This window comes from Ornithorhynchus anatinus, chromosome 19 (genome assembly GCF_004115215.2).
Source record: "Ornithorhynchus anatinus isolate Pmale09 chromosome 19, mOrnAna1.pri.v4, whole genome shotgun sequence".
In the NCBI taxonomy this organism is placed as follows: domain Eukaryota; kingdom Metazoa; phylum Chordata; class Mammalia; order Monotremata; family Ornithorhynchidae; genus Ornithorhynchus; species Ornithorhynchus anatinus.
In genome coordinates, this window is record NC_041746.1 from 5,476,415 (window position 1) to 5,502,941 (window position 26,527).

A 26,527-nucleotide genomic window follows, 5' to 3' on the forward strand; every position below is an offset into this window, starting at 1 on the left:
AATAACCATCGTAAAATATTCTTGGGATCTCAGCAGACTCGTCTTGGTAGCCAAACCTGCTGTGTAATTGCCTGGGTCCTGGTCCACTGATGACAGTATCAAAAGAGTTGGTCAGAGTTTTTAAAGACAGTTTAGGAGCCTTGATGTTTCCTGCACATTTTGTAGCAGGCAGATTTGTACAGATTATGTTGGTTATCATATTGTGGTCAGAAACTATGCAGTGATTTGGGAAGCACATATATTGCTTGGAATATTTTTGGCAGCCAAGGTCTTACCAGTGATGGGAAGTAGCAAAATAGTCCCATTGGTTACCACAGTACTTACTTGGACTGTGAGCCCCTGTGGAAGAGGGACTGTTTCTCTTTTGTCTACCCCACTGCTTAGTACAGTTCTTGCAACATAATAACAAATACCACAATTATGATTTGGTAGCACGCTGTTCATTGTCTCTTAAAAAAAGCATTGTGATTTTGTCATTAAAAATGAATTTATTATTGTCATATCACGGATATACTGAGTGTTCCATTGTGGTTATAAATTGTCATTTAATTCTTGCTTGAAATTCAAGTTATCTGAGAAATTTCAATGGGCTACTCATTCTGTCAAAATAAACGTGGCAGTCAGCTGTCTACTGTTTTCAGCCCTGCCCTAAACATTCTGGCTCCAGGTCTTGGATCAAACTGTCAACTCGTATATGGTTAGAATATGAATCCCCGAAGGGACAGGGTCTGTGTCTGATTCCCAACTGTGTATTCTCTCCCTGTGCTTAATACAGTGTTCTGTATGCATTATGCGCTTAATAAATACTATTACTACTATTCCATATGGTGATATATCTTTAATGTTTGTGTGAAGAACAAGCTCCATGTAATGTTGTTTTTTAGATTACCTTGCCAATATTTTAGACATTCTTCTTCCATAATGCAGCATTTCTATTTTATCTTGCCATATCCCCATTATGTTGTGTCCCATTGAAAGGTTTCTTTCCAAAAAACATAATTTTCCCATCGGTATGGATGTAGCCTCTCTAGTGCAAGTTGCTTTGCTGACTCTCTGAAGTGGTTCAGAGCTATTTGTAGTTGCCCTGAGTGTTTTCAGAGCTCCTTCAGCAACAGTCATGAGCATTTGGATGTCTGTCTTAAGGCATTTTGATAATGGTCTTAGATTGTTGTTGGAAAAGTTTCCGAAAGAGGACAAATCCTATTCTAACCCCAGCTTCCAGGTCTCTTGATTTATTTTCAAGCATGGCTATTTCACAGCCTTGAGTCAGGCAAGATGCCAGCAACTCTGACATGACCATCCTTGGCGAAGCCCTTGGACCTTGATGAACTCTGGTGAAGCAGTGCAGCCTAGTGGAAAGAACATGGGCCTGGGAGTCAGAGGACCTGGGTTCTAGTCCTGGATCCACCATTTGTCTGCTGTTTGATCTTGGGCAAGTCACTTGACTTCTCTGTGCCTCAGTTACCTCATCTATAAACTGGGTATTAAGACTGTGAGCCCCATGTGGGATGTGGACTGTGTCCAAACTGATTATCTTGTATTTTACCCCAGCACTCAGTTCAGTGCCTGGCACAAAGTAAGCACTTAAATTTCATTAAATTAAAAAAAAATCCTTTGTGAAATCAGATTTGGTTTAGGAGCTGCCAGAGCCCATGTCTATTAAAGAATTAAGCCCTGGACTGATTTAATATGAATGTTTCTTGGTGTACGAATGTTTGTATGTTGTTCATGGTGGAGAATATAAGAAGAGAAGATGCTACTGATGTAGCATGGGTGCAGAAAAGTGTATACTTTGTATCTCTGTGTAAAAAGAGTCCTTAATGCCATCTGGGTCACCCCGTCTCTGCACTCTGACTTTGTGGAAAATGGCTCCCCAGGTAGCCGTTGGCTGGGTGGGACTAGAACATTAGGGCTTTCAGACAGCATGCCCCTGATCCTTATTCCTGCAAGATCTTTGTTGTATTAAAAATGACCCTGGGAGAGGCCAATTACTTTCCCCATCCTGGCCTTCCTATAGATCCTAGTTCCCTTAATCTCTGCTCCACCTCCCACAGGAGTAAAATTGGGTTGGCAGAATCCCTAAAAGGACTCGGAGGAATCCCTAAAAGGGCCTCCATTCTTGCAGAACGGGACACTAAAGAGTAGAGCAATACAGAAGTGCCAGTCTTCCTGAGTGGGTTTCTGAGTCCCACCCATATGAAGTATGTGGTTTTAGCCTTACATGCACATGTAACGTGGCTCTGACTGCTAACTGACAGTAATGGCATCCATGCACCAATGGAGAGGGCCTCATCTCAAGTGAAACTGCTAGAGGTTTGGGGAAGGAATACTTCTATCCTTAAAATGCAGTTGCGACTAGATCTGAGAGGTGCTGATTCCACAGCCGAGAAACTTGTAGCTCTTTTTTTCCCAGGATTATGAGAGGCAGTGTGGTGTAATGGTTAGAGCATGGCCCTCGAAGTCAGAAAGACCAAGATTCTAATCCCAGTTCTGCCACTTGTCTGCTGTGTGACCTTGGGCAATGTAACTTCTCTGTGCCTCCTTTCCCTCATCTGTAAAATAAGGTTTTAAAACTGTGAGCCATATGTAGGACAGGGACTGTGTCCAACCCGAACATCTTGTCTCTACCCCAGCGCTTACAACAGTGCCTGGCATATAGTAGGTGCTTAACAAATACCATTATTGTCATTATCATTATTATTCTTGAGCTCCCTTGTCATTCCTTATCCTGGAACCCCTTTCCCCAGGAGTTCCCTCGTATCCCCTTTCTCTTAAATCCCCCTCCCCTCCCAGAGTCACACCCCCTCCACCAGTCTCATTCCCTAGAGACTCCTTCTTGCACCTGAGTTGATACTGGGATACTGTGTTATTGTTTTAGAGTAGGGGCTTGTGACTCATCTTATCCTACTGGAAAAGGACTATTAATTGTTTGCTTTTTAATTGCAGGCTCTTCAGCAAAAGCACTTGTCAGTTTAAAAGGTAAGAAATACAATTTTGTTTAGTTGTGGGATAATTTGAGGATTTAATAAATGTTATGCCTATTCCCTAATGGCAGTTGGTGATATGATGCTCTTCTCCGTTCAGCATTTTTGATGTGTACAATCTAGTAGAGTCATTCTTCAGAATTTTAGGAACTCGATTAAAGTCATTTTTTCTGTTAAAAAGCTCCTGAAGATTTCTCCATCCAAAAATCTGATTTTTTTAAAGCGCATTCTTGTATTTTAGAGTACTCATTATTGTCATTTATTAAATCTCGATAGACGGAGAGTGTATAACAGATAAGCTTACAGTTCTTGAGACTCCTATCATCTCAGTGGTAAGGCAAACACTCACAAATGAAATCTATTTGAGGCATCCTCCTACATAATTTGTCCAATTTAGTGCATACTAATGGAGAGTTAAGCAAGCTACTTTCTAGGAGAGAGGCATTTTGGGAGAAGCATTGATTCTTTTGGAATATTAGGTAGATCTCTCAATTAAAGAAAAAAACTGGGCACCAAGCCACTTTTATTTTGGCTTAGTGGGTAGAGCATGGGCCTGGGAATCCGAAGGTCATGGGTTCTAATCCTAATCCTCCACTTAACTTCTGTGTGGCCTTGGGTAAGTCATTTCACTTCTCTGTGCCTCAGTTACCTCATCTGTAAAATAGAGATTGAGACTGTGAGCCCTTTTTGGGTCAGGAACGGTTTCCAGCCTGATTTGCCTGTATCCATCCGAGTACTTGGTACAGTGCGTGGCCCATTGTAAGTGCTTAACAAATATCAAAATTATTATTGTTACTATTATTATTTGGGGCAGGGGAGGGGAACACTAGGTTTTGTTTGTTTTCATTTTACTTTCAAGCGCCCAGTTCTGCCACTTTAACAGGTGAAAACCTCCCCCATTCCTTAGTATCAACAAAATGAATTCCTCATTCATTACTGGCTCATGAATTGAGTGAGGGCACAGCAGGTCCACCGCTACAGTGTTTTATAAAGATCTGCTGCTCCGTGACCACAGTTAGCACCGTTTTCTCTTGCTGGCCCTGTTGCATTGTGTGCTGATGGCTCTATGGGGTCTGGGAGAGGAAGTGCAAGTGGCTTAGCACAGCCCCTTACCAGTGCAGGAAAAGCCAATCAAGTGTCCTGCTGGTGGTAGGACATGCCTTTCCCCTCCCTAGGCCTCTCCCCAAACCCTAAACTAAAGTTGTCTGTGAGCAGGCACTACTGAAGAGCCACCAATGTCATCCAGCAGCAGCATCCTTGATGTGTGAGCAACTCTACCCAAGATGCCCTGCTGCTCACTCTGAGGTGACAGTCTGGGAAATGTGCCAGGTCAGGATTTTCTAGGTAAAGTGCAGATGACACTACTTTCTCACATCGTGCTTGCGCACACACATGCAAAGTTGTTTTTCATATTTAAAGACGTCACTGCCACTCTGGGCAGGTATGAGGTGGGGGTTGAGCGCATGCCATAAATCTATAAAAATAGATGGATAAATATGGCCCTGCCAAGGTGGAATTTTTGGGTTGCAACCTGACATGGTAGAAGCCACCCAAACCTGAGCTTGAAAGGCAAAGCAAAATTTGGAACCCAGAGCATCCATATTCCAAATATTGGTAAGGCTTGGCCAGCCCAGCTAGGCTGACCAGTTGAAGGGGAGCTGCTTCCCTTTACATAGCCAAGCAAGCCAGCCTTTGCAGCATGGGGTTTTGATAAGGGGCTGGTGCAGATTGAAATATTCACCGTCTCATTAACTTTAGCTCTTGTGAAAGCCACAGTAAAAGCAAACATTTGGAAGTACATCAAGCACCCTTAGTCTCAGCCAATCAGTGGTATTTTTGAGTGCTTACTCTGTGCAGAGCTCTGTACTAAGTGCTTGGAAGAGTACAATACGATAGAATTAGCATTCACATGTCGGAATTGTTTTTATTTTTTTAACTGCTGAATTAACTTTTTATTATGTGGGAGATTTTCTACTCTCAGTACTTCTAAAGGCAGTTTGTTTTTCATTCTTTCAAAGTAAAACTATAAAGAGCCTTTATAATAATTGCACTTTTAAGTTCAAGGTATAAAAATACTGAAGCAAAAGTGAAATGAGTATGATAGAATTGGGGCCGGAATACATCTTGTAGAATCATTTTGCCCCTCTTCCAGCATCCAACCAAGACCATATCTAAATTCCATAGACAGGTTTCAGGAATTCCAATCTCATTTTGACTTATAAGATCTCCTTCTTTTTTGGGCACCCTCTTTCTTTCCTTCCCCAAATGTAATCCCTTTCCAGCACACAGTTCTCTAGCCTTTGTTTTTCCTTTCTTGATCTAATGATGAATGAAAAGGAAATATTTGGAGACTGTAACTAAAGGGGTTAAAGGTTACAGTATTGAAGAGAAACCATGCCCCTATAAAAGCTTCTTTTGGCTGTTCAGAAGCATGGTTGAACTACAGAAGTGAAGACCCATTTATAAAACCAAGAGAGCCTCATCTTTTGCAATAGCCAAATTAATAGATGTATTTTAAATTTTAAAGTGTTGAAATAATATTAAATAATTAGGTGAGTTGGGGAAGTATAGAAAGTTCCAATTATAGAGAACTAAAATCTTTAGCCTGGTTAGTAAGAGTTTCCCTTTTTGATTGATTAAATTTACAAGAATTATAATTCCTTGACTATTACTTTTTATTAGCATATTACAGACTTTGAAAAGTGAAAATATTGGCAGTCTTTTCATCTCCTTTGAATTAGTTGTATTAATAATGTTTATCCTCTTCACAACAGAGGGAAGTTTATCTAACACATGGAATGAGAAATATAGTTCCTTACAAAAAACGCCTGTTTGGAAAGGCAAGAACACAGGCGCCACTGTGGAGATGGTAAGCAATGAACAGCACTTTATGTAATTGATGTTATTTTGATGTAACTGCCTATCTTAGAGAAGAACTGAGAAATGCCATGATGAATCAGACCAATTGCCCATCTACTCCAGGATTCTGTTCCCGACAGAGGCCCTAAAAAAAGTGCTTGGAAATACGTTAGGATGGCTTCCCTCCATGGCATCCATCCTCACTGTGACTCCTAATGTCCCAAAGCTTCTCCTCTAGTAACCATCATGGACTGTTATCCATGTATCGATTCTTTGAGCCTTCCAGAATTTCTACTTTTCCCACTTATAGCCCATTATAGGCCTCTCATCCATGACTCTCATCCAAACGGTTCTCAAACCTATCACTATCTTTTGCCTGAACAACTTTTTGTAGTATTTGTCCTTTTGTTTGTCTAGAACTTATAACCTTCCAGCTGTAGTGTCCTTTGAGTGCTGTTGAAATTTGGTGAACCATAGTCATGTTATTTCCACCATACCCTTTATTGGTTTTTAAACTTCAGCCTTGCCGATCTTCATCAATCTATTTCCAGACAGTTGAGTTCTAATCTTCTCAAACTATCAGGGTATTGGAATTTATTCCTGCCATTGATTATTTTGTTTGTCCTTTTCTGGGCCTTTTCCTGCTCTATTTCGTCCTTCCTAAGATGCAACAAATGTACACGGTATTCTAGGCATGGTAATGCCATCTTCTATGGTATGCCTCTCCCACTGCTACGGCCTTAACCTTTTGGTAGATGACTCCCAAATATATCTCACAAGACCCATGGTCTCATCTCCTCTATAATGTTGTATTTCCTCTTACCTCCAGGATGTCCTGCCAGTATCTTCAGCTCAATATGTCTAAAGCCAAAAGCCTCATTTTCCTTCCCAGATCCACTCCCTTAACTGTCCCGTCACAGCAGATAACATTACAGTCCTTTCCATCTCTGGAGCTTTTCATCTTGGTACTCCCATTGACTCTTCATAGTCTTTCAATTGTCAAATTCAGTCTAATGCTAAATCCTGTCGGTTTTTTCTGCAACATTTTCTGAATCTATCCGTCCTCTCCATTCAAATGGCCACTATAACCTGGTCCAGATGTTCATCCTATCTCAGCCTCCTCATTGTTCTCCCTATCTCCAGTTGTTCCCCTGTTCAGTCCATCATTCACTCTGCTCCCTGCATCATTTTTTTAAAATGTCACTTTACACCCATTTTCATCCCTTAAAAATAATTAGTGGTTACCCATTCTTCTCCGCAATCTTCTCCGAATCTCTGGACCACTGGCTTTAAGGCACTTGATCAGCTCTTTCCTGCTTACTTATCAGCTCTCTTCTCCAACTACACCCCAACTCTCACTCTGTGTTCTTCCTAAAGTTAACCATCTCGTTAGGCCATGTTTTCAACTCTCCTTTCTCTGGCATTTGATTCATGCCCTTCCTCCACCAAGGCACTCCCTTCAGATCCCCCCCAGACCAGACACTGCTCTTCCTATCTTCAAAATCCCTCTGAAAATCCCATGTCTTCTAGGAGCTTAATTTTTCTTCTCCCCAGATCTCATCCTCCCATTATCACCTCAGCACTTATACATTCACAGCCATCTGTAGCACTTTGTACGTAGCAATTTACTGTCCAGCATTTAAGCATGTACTTGTTCATCTATTCGTGTCCAATTTCTTTTTCCTCCTTTTTATGGTATTTGTTAAGAACTTACTATGTGTCAGGCATTGTACTAAGCGCTGGGGTTAATCAAGTTGGACACAGTCACAGTCCCACCTAGGGTTTACAATTTCAACCCCCTTTAAGATGAGGCAACTGAGGAACAGAGAAGCAAAGTGATTTGCCCAAGGTCACATAGCAGACAGGTAATGGAACTGGGATTAGAACCCAGGTCCTTCTGACTCCCAGGCCCGTGTTCTATCCACTAGGCTATCTCTTCCTATATATAATCTATGTTGCACCCAGTAGACTGTAAGATCCTTATTTTATTATTTTAATTTGGGTTATAGCCTTCAGAAATTCAAAACGAAGCCGTCTCTTTTGTGTCTTTTATCTCTCTTGCTCCCAAGCATTTAGGTCAGTGCTCTGCATGTAGTAGATACCCAATAAATACTACTGATGGATAATTTTCACTTAGAGATTAGTTTATATGCTGAAAGATTAATTTTGCTTCCAAAGAAACCCTGCTTTTCTGCCTTTTCAAAAAAAACCCTACCTTTTTATTTCATTACTTTAATTTGGTTTATAGCCCTTCAGAAATTCAAAACGAAGCCGTCTTTTTTGTGAAGAAGATGACAGACAGTTAAGTACAAGATCACCTAAAAGAAACCAGAGAGTCGCGATGGTTCCACAGGTATGTGCCCTGATACTCTGACCAGAAATAAAAGGAAGTTTGCAATAGCCAGTCTTACAGCTAGTAAAACTTCAAATGCTCTTTGCTGTCCAATATATGTTTTGTAGCAATTAAGTCATAGGGATTTTTTTGTGTGTTTATGAGCGGTTTATCAATTTCTGGGAAATGAGTTATTCCCAGACTCCATGCTATCTAGGGTACTCAAGCACCTTAAGCACTTTTATTCCCATCACCTATTTTACCTTCCTCACCAAAGCATTTATCTAGAGAAGGCATTAATGGAGAAAGTGATGGCTGGGAGAGTGTCACCACACTCCTCCTGTAACACACCACACCCAAATGCAGAAAATGCACCCAGAGGACTCCAGATAAGTCATTCTGACCCCATTTATTTTTCCCAAGTTTTTGTTTTATGGAATTTGTTAAGCGCTTACTATGTGTCGAGCACTGTCCTAAGTATCAGAATCCCTGTCCCATATAGGGCTCACAGCCTAAGTAGGAGAGGGTAGAATTTTTTCCCCATTTACAGTTGAGAAAACTGAAGCAGAGAGAAGTTGTGACTTGCCCAAGGCCACAAAGTAAGCAGTTGGCCAGACTGAGATTAGAACCTGGATCCTCTGACTGCCAGGTCAGTGCTCTTTCCACTAATTCATGCTGCTCCTTTTAGTTGAGATGCAAATATCAGAAGATTAGGGTTTATTGAAATTCTAAAATTAAATTCTGTAAAATAACTTTTGAGTGAGTTAATTTTCCATTCTGTTTCTCTGCATTTTTCTGAATTGAGAGCTAACATCTTGAAGTTTTGTGAAAGAAAATTATTAGCAAAATCATCTCAGTCACCTTTTCAGTACATAGTTTGAGAAATGATAGGTTTCACATTTGAGCGAAAGTATCCGAATTTCTGTATAGACAAAAATTAACTGAACCTTAATGTGTACTATTTCTAAGTCATGGGAAACTTAGGTGTTTAAGAAATTTATAAATGGAATTTTATTGCCCTTTCCTGAGTGCATTCAGTGTAGCAGATGCATTGTGTTCCAAATGAAATAAATTGCTGTATTTTGTTGCCTAGAAGTTTACTGCAACAATGTCAACACCAGACAAGAAAGCTTCACAGAAGATTGGCTTCCGTCTACGTAACCTACTCAAACTCCCCAAAGCACACAAATGGTGCATATATGAGTGGTTCTACTCAAATATAGATAAGTATGTATTTTTGGTTGGAACTATTTTTTTAATGGTATTTGTTAAGCGCTTACTATGTTCCAGGCACTGTACTAAGCATTGGGGTAAATTCCAGATAGCAGCGTGGCGCAGTGGAAAGAGTATGGGCTTTGGAGTCAGGGCTCATGAGTTCGAATCCCAGCTCTGCCACTTAGCTGTGTGACTGTGGGCAAGTCACTTAACTTCTCTGGGCCTCAGTTCCCTCATCTGTAAAATAGGGATTAAGACTGTGAGCCCCACGTGGGACAACCTGATTCCCCTGTGTCTACCCCAGCGCTTAGAACAGTGCTCGGCACATAGTAAGCGCTTAACAAATACCAACATTATTATTAAATTGGACAGAGTCCGAAATGGGGCTCACATTTTACAGATGAGATAACTGTGGTACAGAGAAGTTAAATGACTTGCCCAAGGTCACACAGGCAAGGGATGGACCCGGGATTAGAACCCAAGTCCTTCTGACTTCTGTCCCTTTTCTCTCTCCCACTTAGCCATTAAGAGTAGTACTAATAGTATTGATTAAGTGCTTACTGTGTATGTGGTCTTTGAAAGGCCAAATGACTCGATTTAGATTAACAGAGTCTGGACACATCATCAGGAGAAATAACTTTCTGGATAAGTCACTAATGCTAGGAAAAGTCCAGGGAAAATATGGAAGAGTCAGACCAGCAGCTAGATGGACAGAAACCATAACAATGACAATGGAAGAATTGTTAGCAAGCTTACGGATTATGGCAGAAGATGAGATGCCCTGGAGAATATATATCCATAGAGTTGTTGTGAATCGGAAGACTCGATGGCATTTGATAATAATGTGCCAAGCACTGGAGTAAAATACAGGGTAAACAGATTAGACACATCCCAAATAATAATTAATAATAATGTTGGTATTTGTTAAGCGCTTACTATGTGCATAGCACTGTTCTAAGCGCTGGGGTAAACACAGGGGAATCAGGTTGTCCCACGTGGGGCTCACAGTCTTAATCCCCATTTTACAGATGAGGGAACTGAGGCACAGAGAAGTTAAGTGACTTGCCCACAGTCACACAGCTGACAAGTGGCAGAGCTGGGATTCGAACTCATGAGCCCTGACTCCAAAGCCCGTGCTCTTTCCACTGCGCCACGCTGCTTCTCTATAATGTTGGTAGTTGTTAAGCGCTTACTATGTGCCGAGCACTGTTCTAAGCGCTGGGGTAGACACAGGGGAATCAGGTTGTCCCACGTGGGGCTCACAGACTTCATCCCCATTTTACAGATGAGGTAACTGAGGCACAGAGAAGTGAAGCGACTTGCCCACAGTCACACAGCTGGCAAGTGGCAGAGCCGGGATTTGAACTCATGACCTCTGACTCCAAAGCCCGGGCTCTTTCCACTGATAATAAAAACAGTGATAATAAAGGTGTTGCTAATAGTATTTATCACTTATTTTGTGCCAAGCACTGGGATAAGTGCTGGGGTAGATACAAAATAATCAGATTATTATGGTGTATAAGTGTTTACTATGTGTCAAGCACTGTTCTAAGTGCTGAACAGGTAGGATCAGTCACAGCCCTGTCCCACAAGGGGCTCACAATCTAAGAGAGATCTGCAACTGATTTTACAGATGAGTAATCCGAGGCACAGAGAAGTTACGTGACTTGCCTAAGGTCACACAGCAGACAGGTAGAAAGTGTCAATGACAGGTGGAAAGACAAGCCCCCAAGATTCCTGATTCTCAGGCCTGTGGTGTTTCTACTAGGACATGGGACTCACAATTTAAATGGGATAATAGTGGTGAACAAAATGATAAATTACAGAATTAATCTTTCTATAATGTTCTTCCTCCTCTTCCTTTTCTTTATCCTTCAGTTTTTATATTAGTGTATTTTTTTCCCATTTCCATTACTTGTCTCACTATTTCTTTCTCTTGTCTTTGTTCCTCTGCCATTATGCCTCTGGTTGTGTATTTTCTTGTTTCCTCTTCTCACTCTTTCCCTCCATCACATTTGCTATCTCTCTCCCTTTGTTCTGATAATCACCCTTTTTTATCTCTATACTTTTCATTGTCTTTGACCCTCTCTCCATCTTGTTTCTCCAACTCCATCACTGTCTGTAGTGCCTTGTCTATCTCTCTTCCTGACATTTTCCTTTCTCATCACCTCTAATTTAATTTCTCTTTCCCCTTTTCCTTTTAGTTTTTTCCCCCTTCTGTCATATCTTCCCTGTCCCACTCTATTTTAGTCTCTTCTCTTCAGAATCTCCATGGCCCCTTAATGGATGTGCAAAGGGAGGTGGGAGCTGGGCATGGTAATGTCCAAATCCAGAAATTCAGTAGCGAGGGGATTCACTCGGTCTCCCCTCTTGCAAGACTTTGTTCCCCACCACTTCCTACTCTTGTAGGAGCCAGGGCTTCCTCGACAAGAGCCAGTGGGTCAGCAGCCTGAATACCTCCTCCATCACCACAACTGTCCCTGTGCTCAGTTGAGATGTTTACGTATGTACATGTGATCCTTGCTAAAACTCTGGATTACACATATAAGGTCTTTCAAGAACTATAAACTGGAAACCTGGTTCCGGGGTTCACTTTTTCCTCCCCTTCAAATCTTATCGCCTATCTGCACCCTACTTTTTTAGACTTTCTTTTTTTGGAAAGGGGATGTGCCATGATCTCAACAATTGAAGAGGGAGAACAGTCAGTCCTCTGACATGGGACCCTGATACATTCTTGAAGAGCTTCACTTTAAGGAAGACTTGCATTCTAGTATGCACACTCAATGGTGTACATATAAACACAATTCAGTTTCTTCTGACACGTATTCTTCCCAAAGAGGTGCATATTGACAGAAGAACATTCCCCAACAGCATTCTCTCCAACACATGTGTTGAAAACTCTGTTGTGAGAGCACTAACTACTGTGTTTGGAATTGTGATGCAGAATTAGAGCTATTCCAAACCCCTTAGAGGTTGTTTTAACCTGCTCTAAAAAATATTGAACCATAGAATGCATTAGAAACAATCATTTTTTAAGATTTGATTTTTATGTACTAGTCTAGTGATAGTCACCTTACAATGTGTAAAAAGAGAAAATATTTTAGGAGTAGCAGTTGTAAGGGCTACCTAATATATCGATAAAAGAATATAGATAATTATCTGGCAACACAATTGAAAATTGAGTTGGTAGAAATTATGTGTATTTTAAAAGATAAATATTTCCAGTTTGGTTTGGACTTTGTATCAGATTTTCAGATACTTTTAGTTCAGTAACTTTTGTAAGTTTTGGTTTGTGATGGATAATTCACCAAGACTCCTTGCAATATCAATTGTAATAATCCACAGTTGACTATTATTTTTGGAACAAACGGTAGTAAGACTTGTCTGTAAAGTTGCCAGCTATTATAACTACAATTTATTTTAAAGCCTCAAAGAAAACGAAACAGTCTAAAATGGATAGTCCAAATTATTCTTATTGTCATCCTTGACATTTCTGTAATACAATGAGAACTAATATGATTTTGCCTCACACAACACTTGCAGTTTTAAAAACTTGTATGCCATGTACTGTAGTTCTAAAATTTGTTCTAAATCTTTTAAATGTTATTTTGATCATATAAGTCTTAATGACTAATTTAGTTTTTGATTCATTGAATAATCTGTTCGGGTTTTTTTGTGAGGGTGAGAGTTTGTAATTCGATGACAGAAATTCTTGTGTGAAGTTATCTATTTTAAAATGAGCTAAGTCACCAATTTTGTTTAAACAGACCGCTTTTTGAAGGAGATAATGATTTCTGTGTGTGTCTGAAAGAGTCTTTTCCTAATTTGAAGACCCGAAAATTAACAAGAGTGGAATGGGGGAAAATCAGACGGCTTATGGGGAAACCACGGAGGTAAAAACATTTTGCTGTTTTGTTTTCGTTGATGAAATGGATTTAATTTCTTCATTACTCTTCAGTCTGATCCAAGCCTTGGTTGCAAGAGGGTAAATTTTCTACCCTCCCGTCCCCACGATGTGGCGAAGCTCACTGGGACGCCCAGATCTATTTGCCCAGCCTTCCATCCGTAAAGCTGTTTTTGAAGTGCTCCTGCCTAATAGAGCAGTAATGGGCTTAGAATAAGCTCCTTTGGGGTAGGGATGGTATCTGCCAACTGTGTTATAATGTATTTTGTTAGGCGCCTAGTACGGTGCTCTGCACACAGTAAGCTCTCAATATGATTGTAGGGGAACTTAGAATAGGTATTGACACAGCAAACAGCAGCCTCATTTCTCCCCATCTGCAAGGAGATTCCCTTTAGGTTTCCTTTTAGCCCCAGAGTTTGTTTACTCCATGGCGTGGATATATTAAAAATGTTAGTAGAATCCAGGATATCTTGATCAACACACCCCTGACTTGGCCATCACTCAAGGACTTGGCCCATTCTAAAGGAGGTGCTTTACCAAGAGAGCCACTTGGGGGTGCCAACTCCATGATAAATAAAATTAAGGTATAACTCGATCATCTATTTGGTTGATATTTCCTCAAGTTGTACCCAGAACGAACTAATAAATATGTCACTTTGTCCCCCAAAAGAGTACAGAAATTCAACCAGCAACTTTCCTGCAAATACCTGCAGTAGAATTGAGTAAACTGTAGATACCGATGGGGGCAGGGGAGGAAAGTATGTGGAAACAGGATGGGTCATGGCATAGTCCGGCCTATTGATTGCCCCGGACATCCCGACAGTGGCTTCTCTTTCTGTCATTTAGAGCAGCACTGTCCAGCCTTGCCCACACCTGACCAACCCTCGCATTCTGACACTAATAAGCCAACCCAACCCTCCACTTCCCTGCAGTTTACCTCTGGGCTGGATCGGGTAAGGTGCAGTCTCAAATTGGAGTTTTGATTTAATTGATGTTTTAGAAAAATCTCTTGCTGTAGCACCATCCTCTATATTTGAGATTAAAAAATCGACTGAGTCCAATGAGGAACTTAGTGGGACAGAGTAGTGAGTGAATCTATGCTATTTGGATTCCCTTAAAATGGAATTATATGTGAAATATGTTTCAGCATGTAAACTGACACCTTTTAAATTATAAGTATTTGGTGCTTTATAAAATCCCACTGAGATAAGATCATCTTGACCTTTTTTTAATGGCATTTGTTGACCTGACTATTCTAGTTCAGTACAGTATTCACACTAAATACCAATACAGTATTAGCACTAAAATCCTAACATGCACAAGAATTAGTAATTGGCTTCCTGCTTTTCCTTCTCATTCTCATTCCCATTTTCTTTCCCTTGTCCCTCCCCTCTCCTTTTCTTTCCTGTTCCTCCCTCTACCCTTTCCCTATTTCCTTCATATCCCATTTGTGTAAACTCAGTAAGGGAAGGGAAGTGACCACTACTTCTGTTGTGTTCTCCCAAGTGCTTAGTACAAAGCTGTGTACCTCATAAGTGCTCAATAAATATCACTGATTGATTAATTCCTATCTCAGTTCAGTAAAGCATTCTAGGAGAGGTAGTGATAGGATAAATACGATTGAATAAATGAATTAGAAAACTTGAGCTTTGAATGTGCTTCAGGAAACTGTTTTGTGTTGCTCTTTGGCTTGTTCATGATTCTAGGAAAGTCGGCCAAAAGCCTGAGGGGGATGTTGATTACAGGATCAGATCTTGCACGTAAACAGTGCCAAGCACTAAGTACGGTGGTCTGCACTCAGAAAGCACTCAGTAAATACTATTGATTCCCCCCCACCCCAGATTATATGCTTCTTGTGGATTTTTAACGTTTCATTTTGAAAGGCTAAAGTAGGCATTTTAAGGGAACTTTTAAACCATTGCAGTGGACCAAAATTGCCCATATGGTTCAAGACCATTAAACAGTTCCAGAATATGAAGTATTCTATTATAAATTGAAAGATTTAGAGCAATATTAAGATACTTAAAATAAGAATGACAATTTCCTAATTAAAGCCAGAGGAAAAAACAAAAGTCTTTTAAATAAATTGACAATCTTTAAAGGAATATGATTGCTACTCTGTGTCGGAGCAGAAGGGATCAAATTAATTAGATTGTGAGTCCCTTGAGGGACAGGATCTCTATCTTAAGCCTGCTTATATACACTTTCCCAGTGCTTAGTACAGTGTTCTGCACCCAATAAGCATTGAGTAAATGTCATGTTGGGGTCAAAATTTAAGTTGTAGTCTTAGTTTTAGTTCCATTGTTAAACTGCTTTATATTTTGCTAATTATGTTTTTGTGGCTTCTAGGTGTTCTTCTGCATTTTTTGAAGAAGAGAGGTCAGCTTTAAAACAGAAAAGGCAAAAAATTCGGCTCTTGCAGCAGAGGAAAGTTGCAGATGTTTCACAATTTAAAGATCTTCCAGATGAAATTCCTCTGCCATTGGTTATAGGAACAAAAGTTACAGGTAATTGCAAAGGAACATGCAGTATTCTTGGACCTTTAATTAAAACTTGTCTTAAGAAATTTAGAGTAGAATAACTCTGCAGAACCTAAATACAGTGTTCTACTCATCAGGAACAAATGAAAAGCAAAGACTGATAGCAGGTTGCAGTTCATCCTATATGTACTTAGCAAATCCTGCAGATGGCAGAGAGGTATTGAGAGAACACATCAAATTAAAACAAGTAGATGCGGAGGCTGAGACGTGAAGTTTGGTCATTTTGTCTGGTGAATGAGCCTGCTCATGTGAACCCCAGACCGTGAGCCACCGAGACTTTCTTTTTCTGACTTCTCCAGTTGCGTGTTTGCGTGTGTGTGTGTGTGTGTGTGTGTGTGGCGGGGAGGGCAGTAGTATGTGACTAATTTGTAAATGGAAGCCCATCCACATGCAATAAAACCTTCCATTTCGATTAAAGGGATGAAAAATCCCACTCAAATTCTGACAAATCCAAATTGTAAGTCATTTTTTAAAACAGAGGTCTTTTCCAATCCATAAAAAGCCCAGTCGACCACCCATGTATGGGAGTACAGGATTGCTCTTTGTGGGTTTCCAAGAGGAATTAGCCCTCCTCCCTGAGCAAAGTGGACCCCATTCATTCGGCAACATTTAGGGGTATAGTGCCTTACCCAAGGCTGAATCCTTTAACTTCAGGGTGACTCCAGGAACTTGAGGAAACCTGGGCCTGCCAGTGGCTCAGGGTTCATTCAGTGAACTTGCTCCGGGTTCCCACTTTCCTCCTTTTCCTACTCCCTGACTCCCTCCTCAACCAAAATAAAGTTGGTTTTTTTTTCTATTTGAGTGTTTTGCCACTTCAGACTACTCAGAGTATTTTCATTTCCTTTCTCAGCAAGATTGCGAGGTGTTCACGACGGATTATTCACTGGACAAATTGATGCGGTAGACACACTTAATGCTACTTACAGAGTTACTTTTGACAGGGCTGGATTGGGAACTCATACAGTCCCGGACTATGAAGTTCTTGTAAGTCCTGTTTTCTATTTAATAATGGAATGCTTTATTTCTGTGCAAATTAGCAGTGTGTTTTGTGGCTTTGTATTAAAATGATATCCTATACGTTTATAGGCTGTAGTTCCTTTTTCTTCACTGGAGGCAAGAGTTGTTATTCCTATCATTTCTGGGTCAGGCAGTGGGGAAACAGGGGGGACAGGAGCTCAGTTTAGAGCCTGGCATGAGCTGAAGACTTTAGTTCTGGCCCTAACTCAGCCCCTCTGGCTTCTGTAGGTGCTCAGTAAATATTCTTACAGACTCATGGTGACTCACCATTTTGATAATAAATGCTAAACTAGAGCAGCAACCCCATCTGTGTTTTTATTTCTTCAGTTATATTTATTGAGTGCTTACTCAAGCATTTGGAAAGTACAGTTCAGCTATAAGGAGAAACAGTCTCTGCCCATACTGGGCTTACCATCTAGAAGGGGGGAGACAGACATCAAAACGAGTAAACAGGCATCAGTATAAATAAATAGAATTATAGGAAGACCATGATAAGTGTGAGAAGGCAGTTCGTGATCATTCTGGTCAGCTGCTGGCATGAAAACGTCCAGACTCCTGGATGGCAGATGTGGACATCCCAGTCCTTGCAGGATGTGGACACCCCAGTCTTTGCAGGCAGAAACAACCAAGGAATCGAAAGAAACTTTTCAGGCTTCATGAGTCCCCACCAAGGACTTGGCACTTCTCAGAGCATCTGCCATTCTCCTGAAGAGTGCAGCTTGCTTTCTTCTTGATCTCAGCTGACTTAGCCATTCAACAGGCATGATCTCTGCCTCCTGGGGAAATAGCTGTTTATCTTTTATAAAACTTGGAATGATTTTTTAAGGGACTAAAATCTGTGAACTTCGAATTAAGAAAATAAAAAGTGGACTTCACAGTTAAGGAAATGATGCCACTAGATATCTCATGTTAGAGGGGAGTTACAACTTCACTAGTGGACTTGCCTCCCTTTGCAGTGTTTTCTGGGGGCAGTGGATTGAAATGAGAGGGTCAAAAGTGGGAAGAGGAGCTGCAGTAATACCTGCTCCCCACCTCCCCCGTAACCACTTCAAAAAACAAAGAATCAGGTCATCTCCCCCCCGCCTACGACTTTATTCTCCCACCATGAACCATTTTTTCATGGTTCATTCATTATTCCATAGGGCAACAATCTGTTTTTAGTAGAGTGTATGAAAGAGTTAAGATCCTATTCAACTTCTGTTTTTGGTTACCTATATAATAAAATTTCTTACTATTGTATGGATCGAGGACTGAATGATAAGAGAATATGATTTTTCCGGGGAAGGAAAAGAAGTTATCATTACTGATTTAATACTTTTTCAGGTGGCCAGTCCCTCCCTATACACTTTGAGGGCTTCCTCCCTAGTATTTCTTTTCTTTCTTTCCTGGAAGTAGACTTTGCATAGAATATTCTTTCTTAATCATAAATAGTACCGCCTTGTCTTCTAATATGAAATTTTTAAATGTCTAGGCTATCATCCAAGGCAACCAATAAGCCTATTACTGTAGTAGTCTTCAGTTCTCTGAGGATTCTTACAACTCAGTGTAGCAAGAATTCACTTTCTATGTAGTGTTATTGGACAGAATATAAAGGGTGAAAACTGTGGACTGAAATCTGAACCTTTGACTTTTATTTGGTCAGAACACATTTAAATCACAAGGTATAGCCTACTATCTACTTAAATGCGAAATATAAAGTTTACTATTCTTAAATCAACATGAACATTAAAATGGGCTCTCTTTTTTTTTTTTTGGCTCCCCTTACCCAAAAGAGCAATGAGCCTCATGAAACAATGCCGATTGCCGCCTTTGGACAGAAGCAACGACCGTCTCGATTCTTCATGACACCACCACGGTTACAGTACACACCGCCTCTCCAGTCGCCAATTACTGTATGTGCCAGAAAGGCTATCAGAAATTCAAGATGAGAGACACAGTAATGTTGAAACTCAGGGTGCTGTTTTTATAGAATAGCTGAAAAATTTAGGAAGGTGGCTGGTATTTTGAGAGCTCAACAAATTCTAAAATGTGATTTAAAAAAAAATTTTTTTCTTTTAATAGGACAGTGATCCTTTGTTAGGACAGTCACCATGGAGAAATAAAATTTCAGGTGCAGAAACTGAAACGTTAGGAGGTTTTCCAGTAGAATTCCTTGTCCAAGTGGTGAGTGTTTACTAGAACTTTTGATGTATCACTGTTGTTTTAATGATTATACCACTTTATTTTGGCAGAAGACATTAGTCGCTTATATCATTTCCCAAGTTAGTTTTCTACCTCTATTCTAGGAATTATAAAATTAATTTTCAAATTAATTTGCCGGTGGATGTGAATTATCATAATTAAAGTATTTCAGTTTTTCTTATGAATTAATTTACTCTTATCTTTTCGGCCAGTTATTGCTCCAAGTTACTTCTAGGAAGCTTTCAAAGATTCCGAATAATAAGGCAGTGTTATTTTGTATAGAAACTTTCATTCGGTGATTATATGCAATTGTCCATTTAGACCTTCGCTGCCCTTGTGAAGCCCCTTTTACTGAAAATAGAAGCGATCAATACTACCTAGTGAGCATTTACTGTGTGCAGAGCATTGTTCTACAAGCTTGGGAGAATGCAGTAGACATTGGGGAGAATAAGAGGGAGATCCATAAGTATCCAAAACTAGTAAACACCTCTACTCTTTACTGTCTGACCAAAATCTAGAATACCCAATAAGAAAAGTATGTTAACTTATATAAGATGTCATTCAGCAGGTAATTTTGCAAATTTTAGTACTGACTTATCAAATTGGGGAGTCATTGTGGTGTAGTGGAAAGAGCCTGGGTTCGGATGTGACCTAGTGAAAAGAGCATAGGCATGGATAGGAGTCAGATGACCTGGGTTCTAACCCCAGCTTTGCCACTTGTCCACTGTGAGACCTTGGGCAAGTCACTTAACTGCTCTGTGCCTCAGTTTGCTATTCTGTAAAATGGGGATTCAGTATATGTTCTCCTTCCTACTTAGACTCTGAGCCCCATGTGGGATTAGTGACTGTATCCAACCTAATTACGTTGTGTCTTTCATAGCACTTAGTCCTTGGCATGTTGTAAGTGCTTAACAAATACTACAGTTATTACTATTACTGTTATTGCTAGAGGGCTGAGTTCTACTCCCAACTGTGCCATTGACTAATGGTATGACCAAGGAAAGGTGCCTCAGTTTCTCCATCTTTAAAATGGGGGTGGTCACAAAACTTGCCTCTTCACACCTCACGCTGCCTCTGGATCTTCCTCGTATTCCCACCAAAGCATATTATAATTAATCCTTATTACAGACAGTTTTAACTCCCTCTAGACCAATGTAACATACATTAGTTGTAACTGAAATTATCTGTTTTGGCTGAATGACTCTGTACCAAATTCAATGAAAATGACAGGTGTACCTTAATCACTTTTCGTAGCAAAAGAACTCGAACGTGAACCCGAGCTTTGAAAATATACCTCACATAGAAAGCATAGTGTATTTTAAAACTGAAAATGTTTTTACTCACTTGGATAGCCTTGTCATTAAGAGCTTTGTCCTTTAGCTCAAATTCTGTAAGGAAATTAGATGTCTTGAGTGAGTTGAGTATATGAAAAGAGTTTTGGATTGCCTTCTGTGAAAGATAACTATAAAAGCATTTGGGAGATGAGAAGAAACTATCCAGGTAAGTGTCTCACTAGTTTTGAAGAGTGAAGACGGATAAAAATGACGTTCCCAGTGGGTCACGGCTAGTAGATAATTTTTTTTGTTATCCTCCACACAGCTAGTAGAGGGAGCTGAAGTTAATTTAACTATCAAACATGAGCTAGTTATCATCATTGAAGGTAAAACGTGAAAATGAATCCTGAACTGTTCATTTCAAAATCTAAATGAAATTCCAAAGAAAATTCAGTGTTCCAAAATGTCTAAGAACTGATTACAAATACGTTGAAGCTCTTGATGAAGTTGAGGCCACAGCACTTTGCTGTGCTAAGTTTGGCAAATACAAATTGCAGGTTTTAGAAAGTAGCCATTGTGAGAAGCTATTTAATAATAAGTGACATTTCAGCATTCCCTAATGAGTGCATTCTTTGAAAAGTTTGTTACATCTGGGACCTTTCTAATCTGTGTTCTCTTATAGCACAATGAGCTCATTTAAAAAATGCACAGATTTGCAAGATTGGGTTATTAAGATTCACAGAATTCAACAATATAATAGCATTCAAGTAGCTTTTCATTATTACTCCAATTTAAGGCTCGGAAGCCCAAATGTTTTCCTCCCTTACCCCTAAGGCGGAGAGAGCAGGTGGGGTATACTCCAGGAGAGGGGAGAATGTTGGACCTGGGGCAGCAACATTATAATGTCACCCTAGCACAAACCCAGCGACCTGGTCCCAAAGGGAGATTAGAACCAGTAACTTGCTTGATGGGAAATTATCCCATTTGTGCAGCTGCAGTTCATGGTGGCTGCTATAAAGGAATCCCATGTTGCTGTTTCAGTTGCATAAATTTTAGAGTTGCTATCTTAATCATCTCTAGTCTATCAAGCCAATTAGAATAAGACTAGAAAACGTGTTTGATATCTAGTTATTTTAAAGTTGCATATGTCCTCAAAACATTTCCTTTTCTTTGTAGACCAGATTATCAAAAATTCTTATGATCAAAAAGGAACACATCAAGAAATTAAGGGACATGAACACAGAAGCAGAGAAATTGGTAAAAAAAACAAAACTTCACATTTTATTTCCTTGGTAGTTTATCTAGATTTTATACAGAAACTTCTTTATGTTTCTAGGGACTCTTTAAAATTATTTGAATGAGAAAACATTGAGAATCATGGACCTTTGTTCAGTCCTTTAAAAAAGATGTATTCTCTGCTGCAGAGATATGAACTGTGGGAATTGTGCAGCTGAGTTCCACACTGAGAGATGATCAGCACCAAGATTGCTGTCTGATTTGACATCTATTAAAACATAAATATTATTAGGCAGCTTGTAAGATGAAAATCTGTGAAAGCTCTGTACTCCAAGATGATGAGGGGACGGGAGCACAAGTGGGGGAAATAAGGGAGAGAATTTGTCATTTAGGGAAGTGTTGCCAACTGTTCAACTCTTCTCCAAATAATTTCCCCCATTTCTGCTCCCATTTCTTTAGCAATCCCTTTTCTTAAACTATTTCCTTACATTTCCTATTTTGCCTCTAAATCTCATTTTTAATTCCAGCGCCCCAATCCCCTTTCCCTTCCTTCCTTCTCAGTGCAAAGTCTTCAGTGGTCCTTCTTTTTGTTCTGTTGATTTTTACTTGATCCCTTATCATTTAGGCAGTGCAGCTGCTTGAGCCTTGGTTCTTTTTCAATAAGGAGTCAGTCAGTCAAATAAGTCAGCAAGGGCTGGAGCAAGAGAAATTTGCCTAGGATATGGGTGGAGTCCTGCACTCTTAAGATCAGTCTATAGTTCCTAAAGCCAAAGTTTGGATCAAGCCTTCTTTTCCTCTTCCTAGAGGCACCATGATCTAATGGATAGAATACAGGCCTGAGAGTCAGAATGTCATAGTTTCTAATCCTGGGTCCGCCCTGTCTGTCTGACCTTGGACAAGTCACTTCACTTCCCTATGCCTCAATTCCCTCATCTGTAAAATGGGGATTAAGACTGTGAGCCCCATCTGGGACAGGGACTATGTCCAAACCAATTATATCTACCCCAGCTCTTAGAACAGCACCTGGCACGTAGTAAGTGCATAACAAATACCTTAATTATTATTATTACTCCCGCCAAAACTCCCCTTACCTTGTATGACTGGAGAATGACGGGATTGGCTATGGCCTGGACCCATCTGTACCTGGGTGTTGTGGTTGTTCCAGTAGCCCCTTGGGAAAACTCCTTGGGCACAGAGGAATATTGGCATTTATGTATATAGACTAATGTACTGACCTACTTTGTTGCTGTTAAATTACAGAATGTTTGTTAGAAATCACCATCTAGGCGAGCCTGCTTTCTTTAATGCCACTTAAATTCAGCACTCCTTTTTCTCCCCCTTCAGGCTTATACTCAAATTGTCTATAATCAATTCCTAATCATGAAACAAATACCTAAACTAACAAATACCACTATTATTATTATTAATAATCATTACTATGAAACAATCTCCTTCCCCTTTTGTGAAATGCCACTTCCCTGAACAAACTATCCCCCCCCGAGTAACTCCATTCATTCTCTTGCCCTTTGACATAAAATATGATCCACTCTTTTCTTTTCTTTTTTAGCTAATTCCTGTAGTATGGTAACATTTTATGTAACTTTCTCCCTTACTAGATTGTAAACTCCATGGGTCATGATCTGGGTCTGTCCTTTAATATGTACCCCACATGTCTGGTACTATATAGAACTGTGTTATAGATTGGGTGCTCATGAAATGTTGACTGACAGGAAGGCCAGGTATTCGAGGGCCAACTCAACTTTCTTTTTGTGTTTGCTAAGTAAAATTGAATAATACCCATAGGCAACCAAACGTAACCTTTTCTTATTGTTTTTTCCTTCACAGAAATCCTATTCCATGCCTATTGGCATTGACTTTCAGAGGAGATATGCAACTATTGTTCTAGATCTGGAACAACTCAATAAGGACCTAAACAAAGTTTTGCATAAAGTTCAACAATATTGTTATGAGGTAGGTTATTTGTTGTTTGTTTTTTTCTGGATTTTTCCTGCGTGGCGTTTGATTTTCTTTGATGTTGTGAGCCAAGCCTCTGGAAATAGGTTGAATTATATGATTCTCCTATTTCCCTCCAGTGGGAGGCTTCCCTTGAATGTTGCCTCCAGCTTATGATTGCATATGAGGACGATTCCCAGATTAGCTTTGTGGTTGAGTATTTTGTTTTCACCAAGCCATTAGGATCATCTTGGAATGAACCCAAATTGGAATTCCTGGACACTCTTTCTGGGGAGTGTGTTTCTAGTCTACAGGGCAGAAGTTAGTTTGGTTAGCCTTTCAGGGTAATCCGTCAATCATATTTATTGAGCATTTACTCTATGCAGAACACTGTACTAAGCACTTGGGAGAATACAACAGAATTAGCAGACACGTTCCCTACCCATAACGAGTTTACAATCTAAAGTGGGGAGACAGACATTAATATGAATAAATAGGCTGATAGTCTGACTAGGTTAATTCCAAAGGCTCTGAGGTATTTTTAGCAACTCCCTTGCTGGAATGGCCCCAACACAGCAACGTAGGTGGACTCCTTCTAGTTTCAGGGGTGCCAAAGTGCCTTCCCCTATATTTTCCTGCTCTGCATTAACTCAACTCCAGAAACTTCAGGTGCCAGCATTTAGGACATCCTATCTGGCAGAAAGTGTTTCTGCAAGACTGCTAGAGCATCAGAGGAAGCCTGCCTATCTCTCCAAGGACCGTCCAACCAGAAACAGTGATAATTGCTTTGTCTGTATCTGGAGATGTTGCTTAGCCCTCGATTACATTGGTGGTTGTTTGGGTGCAGTTAGAGGCATTTTTGTGTCTGTTGAAATCACATGTTAAAGAACTGTTGAAGAACATGTTGAGAAGTAGCATGGCCTAATGGATAGAGCAGGGGCCTGGGAGTTAGATGGACCTGGGTTCTAATCCTAGCCCTGCCACTTGTCTGCTGTGTGATCTTGGGCAAGTCACTTAACTTCTCTGAGCCTCAGTTACTTCATTGGTAAAATGGGGACTGACTGTGAACCCCATGTGTGACATGGACTGTGTTCTACTTGATTAGCTTGTATCTACCCTAGTGCTTAGTACAGTGCCTGGTACATAGTAAGCACTTAATGAATACTAAAAAACAAACAAAAAAGCCTGTTGTGGTAGTATTGAGGAGATTTGCAAATATAGGAACTGAAAAGCAGGAGGAGGGCACCACAGTTCAGAAGATAAAGAGAAAGTTGAGTTGAGATGATAAACTGAGGAAAGAGGTAAAAAGTATAAAAATGGTGGTCTTACAAATGTGTTTTCAAGTCCTGGTTTGTATTACTCCCTGGCTTTGTTCAGCTTGCTCCAGATCAAGGCCTCCAGCCTGCAGACCAGCCAACAGATATGAGACGCAGGTGTGAAGATGAAGCCCAGGAAATTGTCCGACAAGCAAATGCAACGACAGGGCATCCTTGTGTTGAAAATGAAACGCTAACGGAATTAATCGCTAGGCTCACAGCAATATTATTGCAGATTAAGGTGAATTATATCCTGTGAGAAGTTTTTTTTTTAAACTAAGCATCAGTTTATCCTTTTTACCTTGTTGCTGAGCTAGTGAGTGAATTGTTTTATTTTGTATTTATTGGAATTTTTTTCTAAAATAGTGCCTAGCAGAAGGAGGTGACCTGAATTCATTTGAATTCAAATCGCTAACAGATTCATTAAATGACATCAAGAGTTCATTAGATGCCTCCAATATCAGGTAATTACTTTCATGGTAATTTTGCTGTATTTTGATTTTTATAGAATCAATCAGTGGTATTTATTGAGCATTTACTGTGTGCAGAGCACTGTACTAAGCACTAGGGAGAGTACAATATATCAAAGTTGTTAGACATGTTCCCTGCCTACAAGTAGCTTACAGTCTATAGGACACAGTTTCAAATTTTTGATATTTGTTGATAAGGGATGGCATGCACATATTGATTGTGCACCTATAATTATAAAACTATATAAACCAATATTTAAGAATTTAGAATATGCCTGTTATTTCCAGATGTATGGTGGAGGAAGGCAAAGCCTGTGGCTTGCTACCTCGTAAATAACACTAGTAAATTACACTTAAGAACCAGTTGATGTTTGGATGATTTGGTTTCACGGTACTAGTAAACTATTACTTTGTGTTTTAGTAGAATTGTGGTGCATGTTGCTATTCATTTCTCACAAGAATGATTGGTATTCTTAATCAATTTTATATTTCCTTAAATAGTTCGTAAGGATTCCAGTAAGCAACTTGTTAACCATGGTTTTTTTTTCTTTTTAGTTGTTTTCAGAATAATGTTGAGATCCATGTTGCACATATTCAGAGTGGCCTGAGCCAGATGGGAAACTTACATGCCTTTGCAGCTAATAACACCAACAGAGACTGAAAAGAAAGTGTAATTATTCCAAGTGTACAGGACAATTTTGGAAAATCCTTTTTCCATATATAGGCTTCCAACACCAAATAACCTGACTGCTAGTGACAACAGAAAAGAAAATGTCCCAATGTTTTGCTTCTTGAGAAACCAGCATTACGTTATACTTTACTGTTTATTATATAAAAACAGTAGCTTTGCTTAAGACGCATATGTTTATTAGCAGGTATTGTTTTAAACTGAGAATGTCTGAGCATATTTTCATATAATTAGAAGAATATATGAACCGTTTTAAAAAACAAAGATAACTACAGCTCCTGCAGACAACTTGACCGATGCTGTGGAGTGAAGAGGAATGGTTCTCTTGCAGATGAGTGGCTGTATTGAAGTTGCTTTACCTAGAAAACATTGAGTCTTGTTTTTAGGATGACTTACCATCTCAAACTCTAGTCCTCAAAAGATAGAAAGAATTGAGTTGTTGGTTATGAAGAAGCCACTGGAATATGGATAGCAAATGTGGACTTACTACAAGTAGATATAGTGTACACTTGAGGGTGTGGGGCCGATTGATAGAAGAGTGGATAGCTTTGAAATGTT

The 26,527-nt window shown here is 39.9% G+C and overlaps 1 protein-coding gene across 1 annotated transcript in view; it reads left to right on the forward strand.

The window, feature by feature from the left end:
* The window catches only part of LIN9 (lin-9 DREAM MuvB core complex component), a 40,261-nt gene extending 14,213 nt beyond the window's left edge, over positions 1–26,048 (forward strand). The window contains exons 2-15 of the mRNA XM_001512885.5: positions 2,947–2,979; positions 5,759–5,853; positions 8,092–8,196; positions 9,269–9,402; positions 13,158–13,283; positions 15,644–15,801; positions 16,685–16,818; positions 18,624–18,743; positions 18,913–19,014; positions 21,483–21,563; positions 23,388–23,513; positions 24,873–25,052; positions 25,178–25,275; positions 25,837–26,048. Coding sequence (XP_001512935.2) covers positions 2,947–2,979; positions 5,759–5,853; positions 8,092–8,196; positions 9,269–9,402; positions 13,158–13,283; positions 15,644–15,801; positions 16,685–16,818; positions 18,624–18,743; positions 18,913–19,014; positions 21,483–21,563; positions 23,388–23,513; positions 24,873–25,052; positions 25,178–25,275; positions 25,837–25,942 — 1,598 coding nt within the window. The 3' untranslated portion in view covers positions 25,943–26,048. The remainder of the gene's footprint in view (positions 1–2,946; positions 2,980–5,758; positions 5,854–8,091; positions 8,197–9,268; positions 9,403–13,157; positions 13,284–15,643; positions 15,802–16,684; positions 16,819–18,623; positions 18,744–18,912; positions 19,015–21,482; positions 21,564–23,387; positions 23,514–24,872; positions 25,053–25,177; positions 25,276–25,836) is intronic.
* Positions 26,049–26,527: the final 479 nt, after the last annotated feature.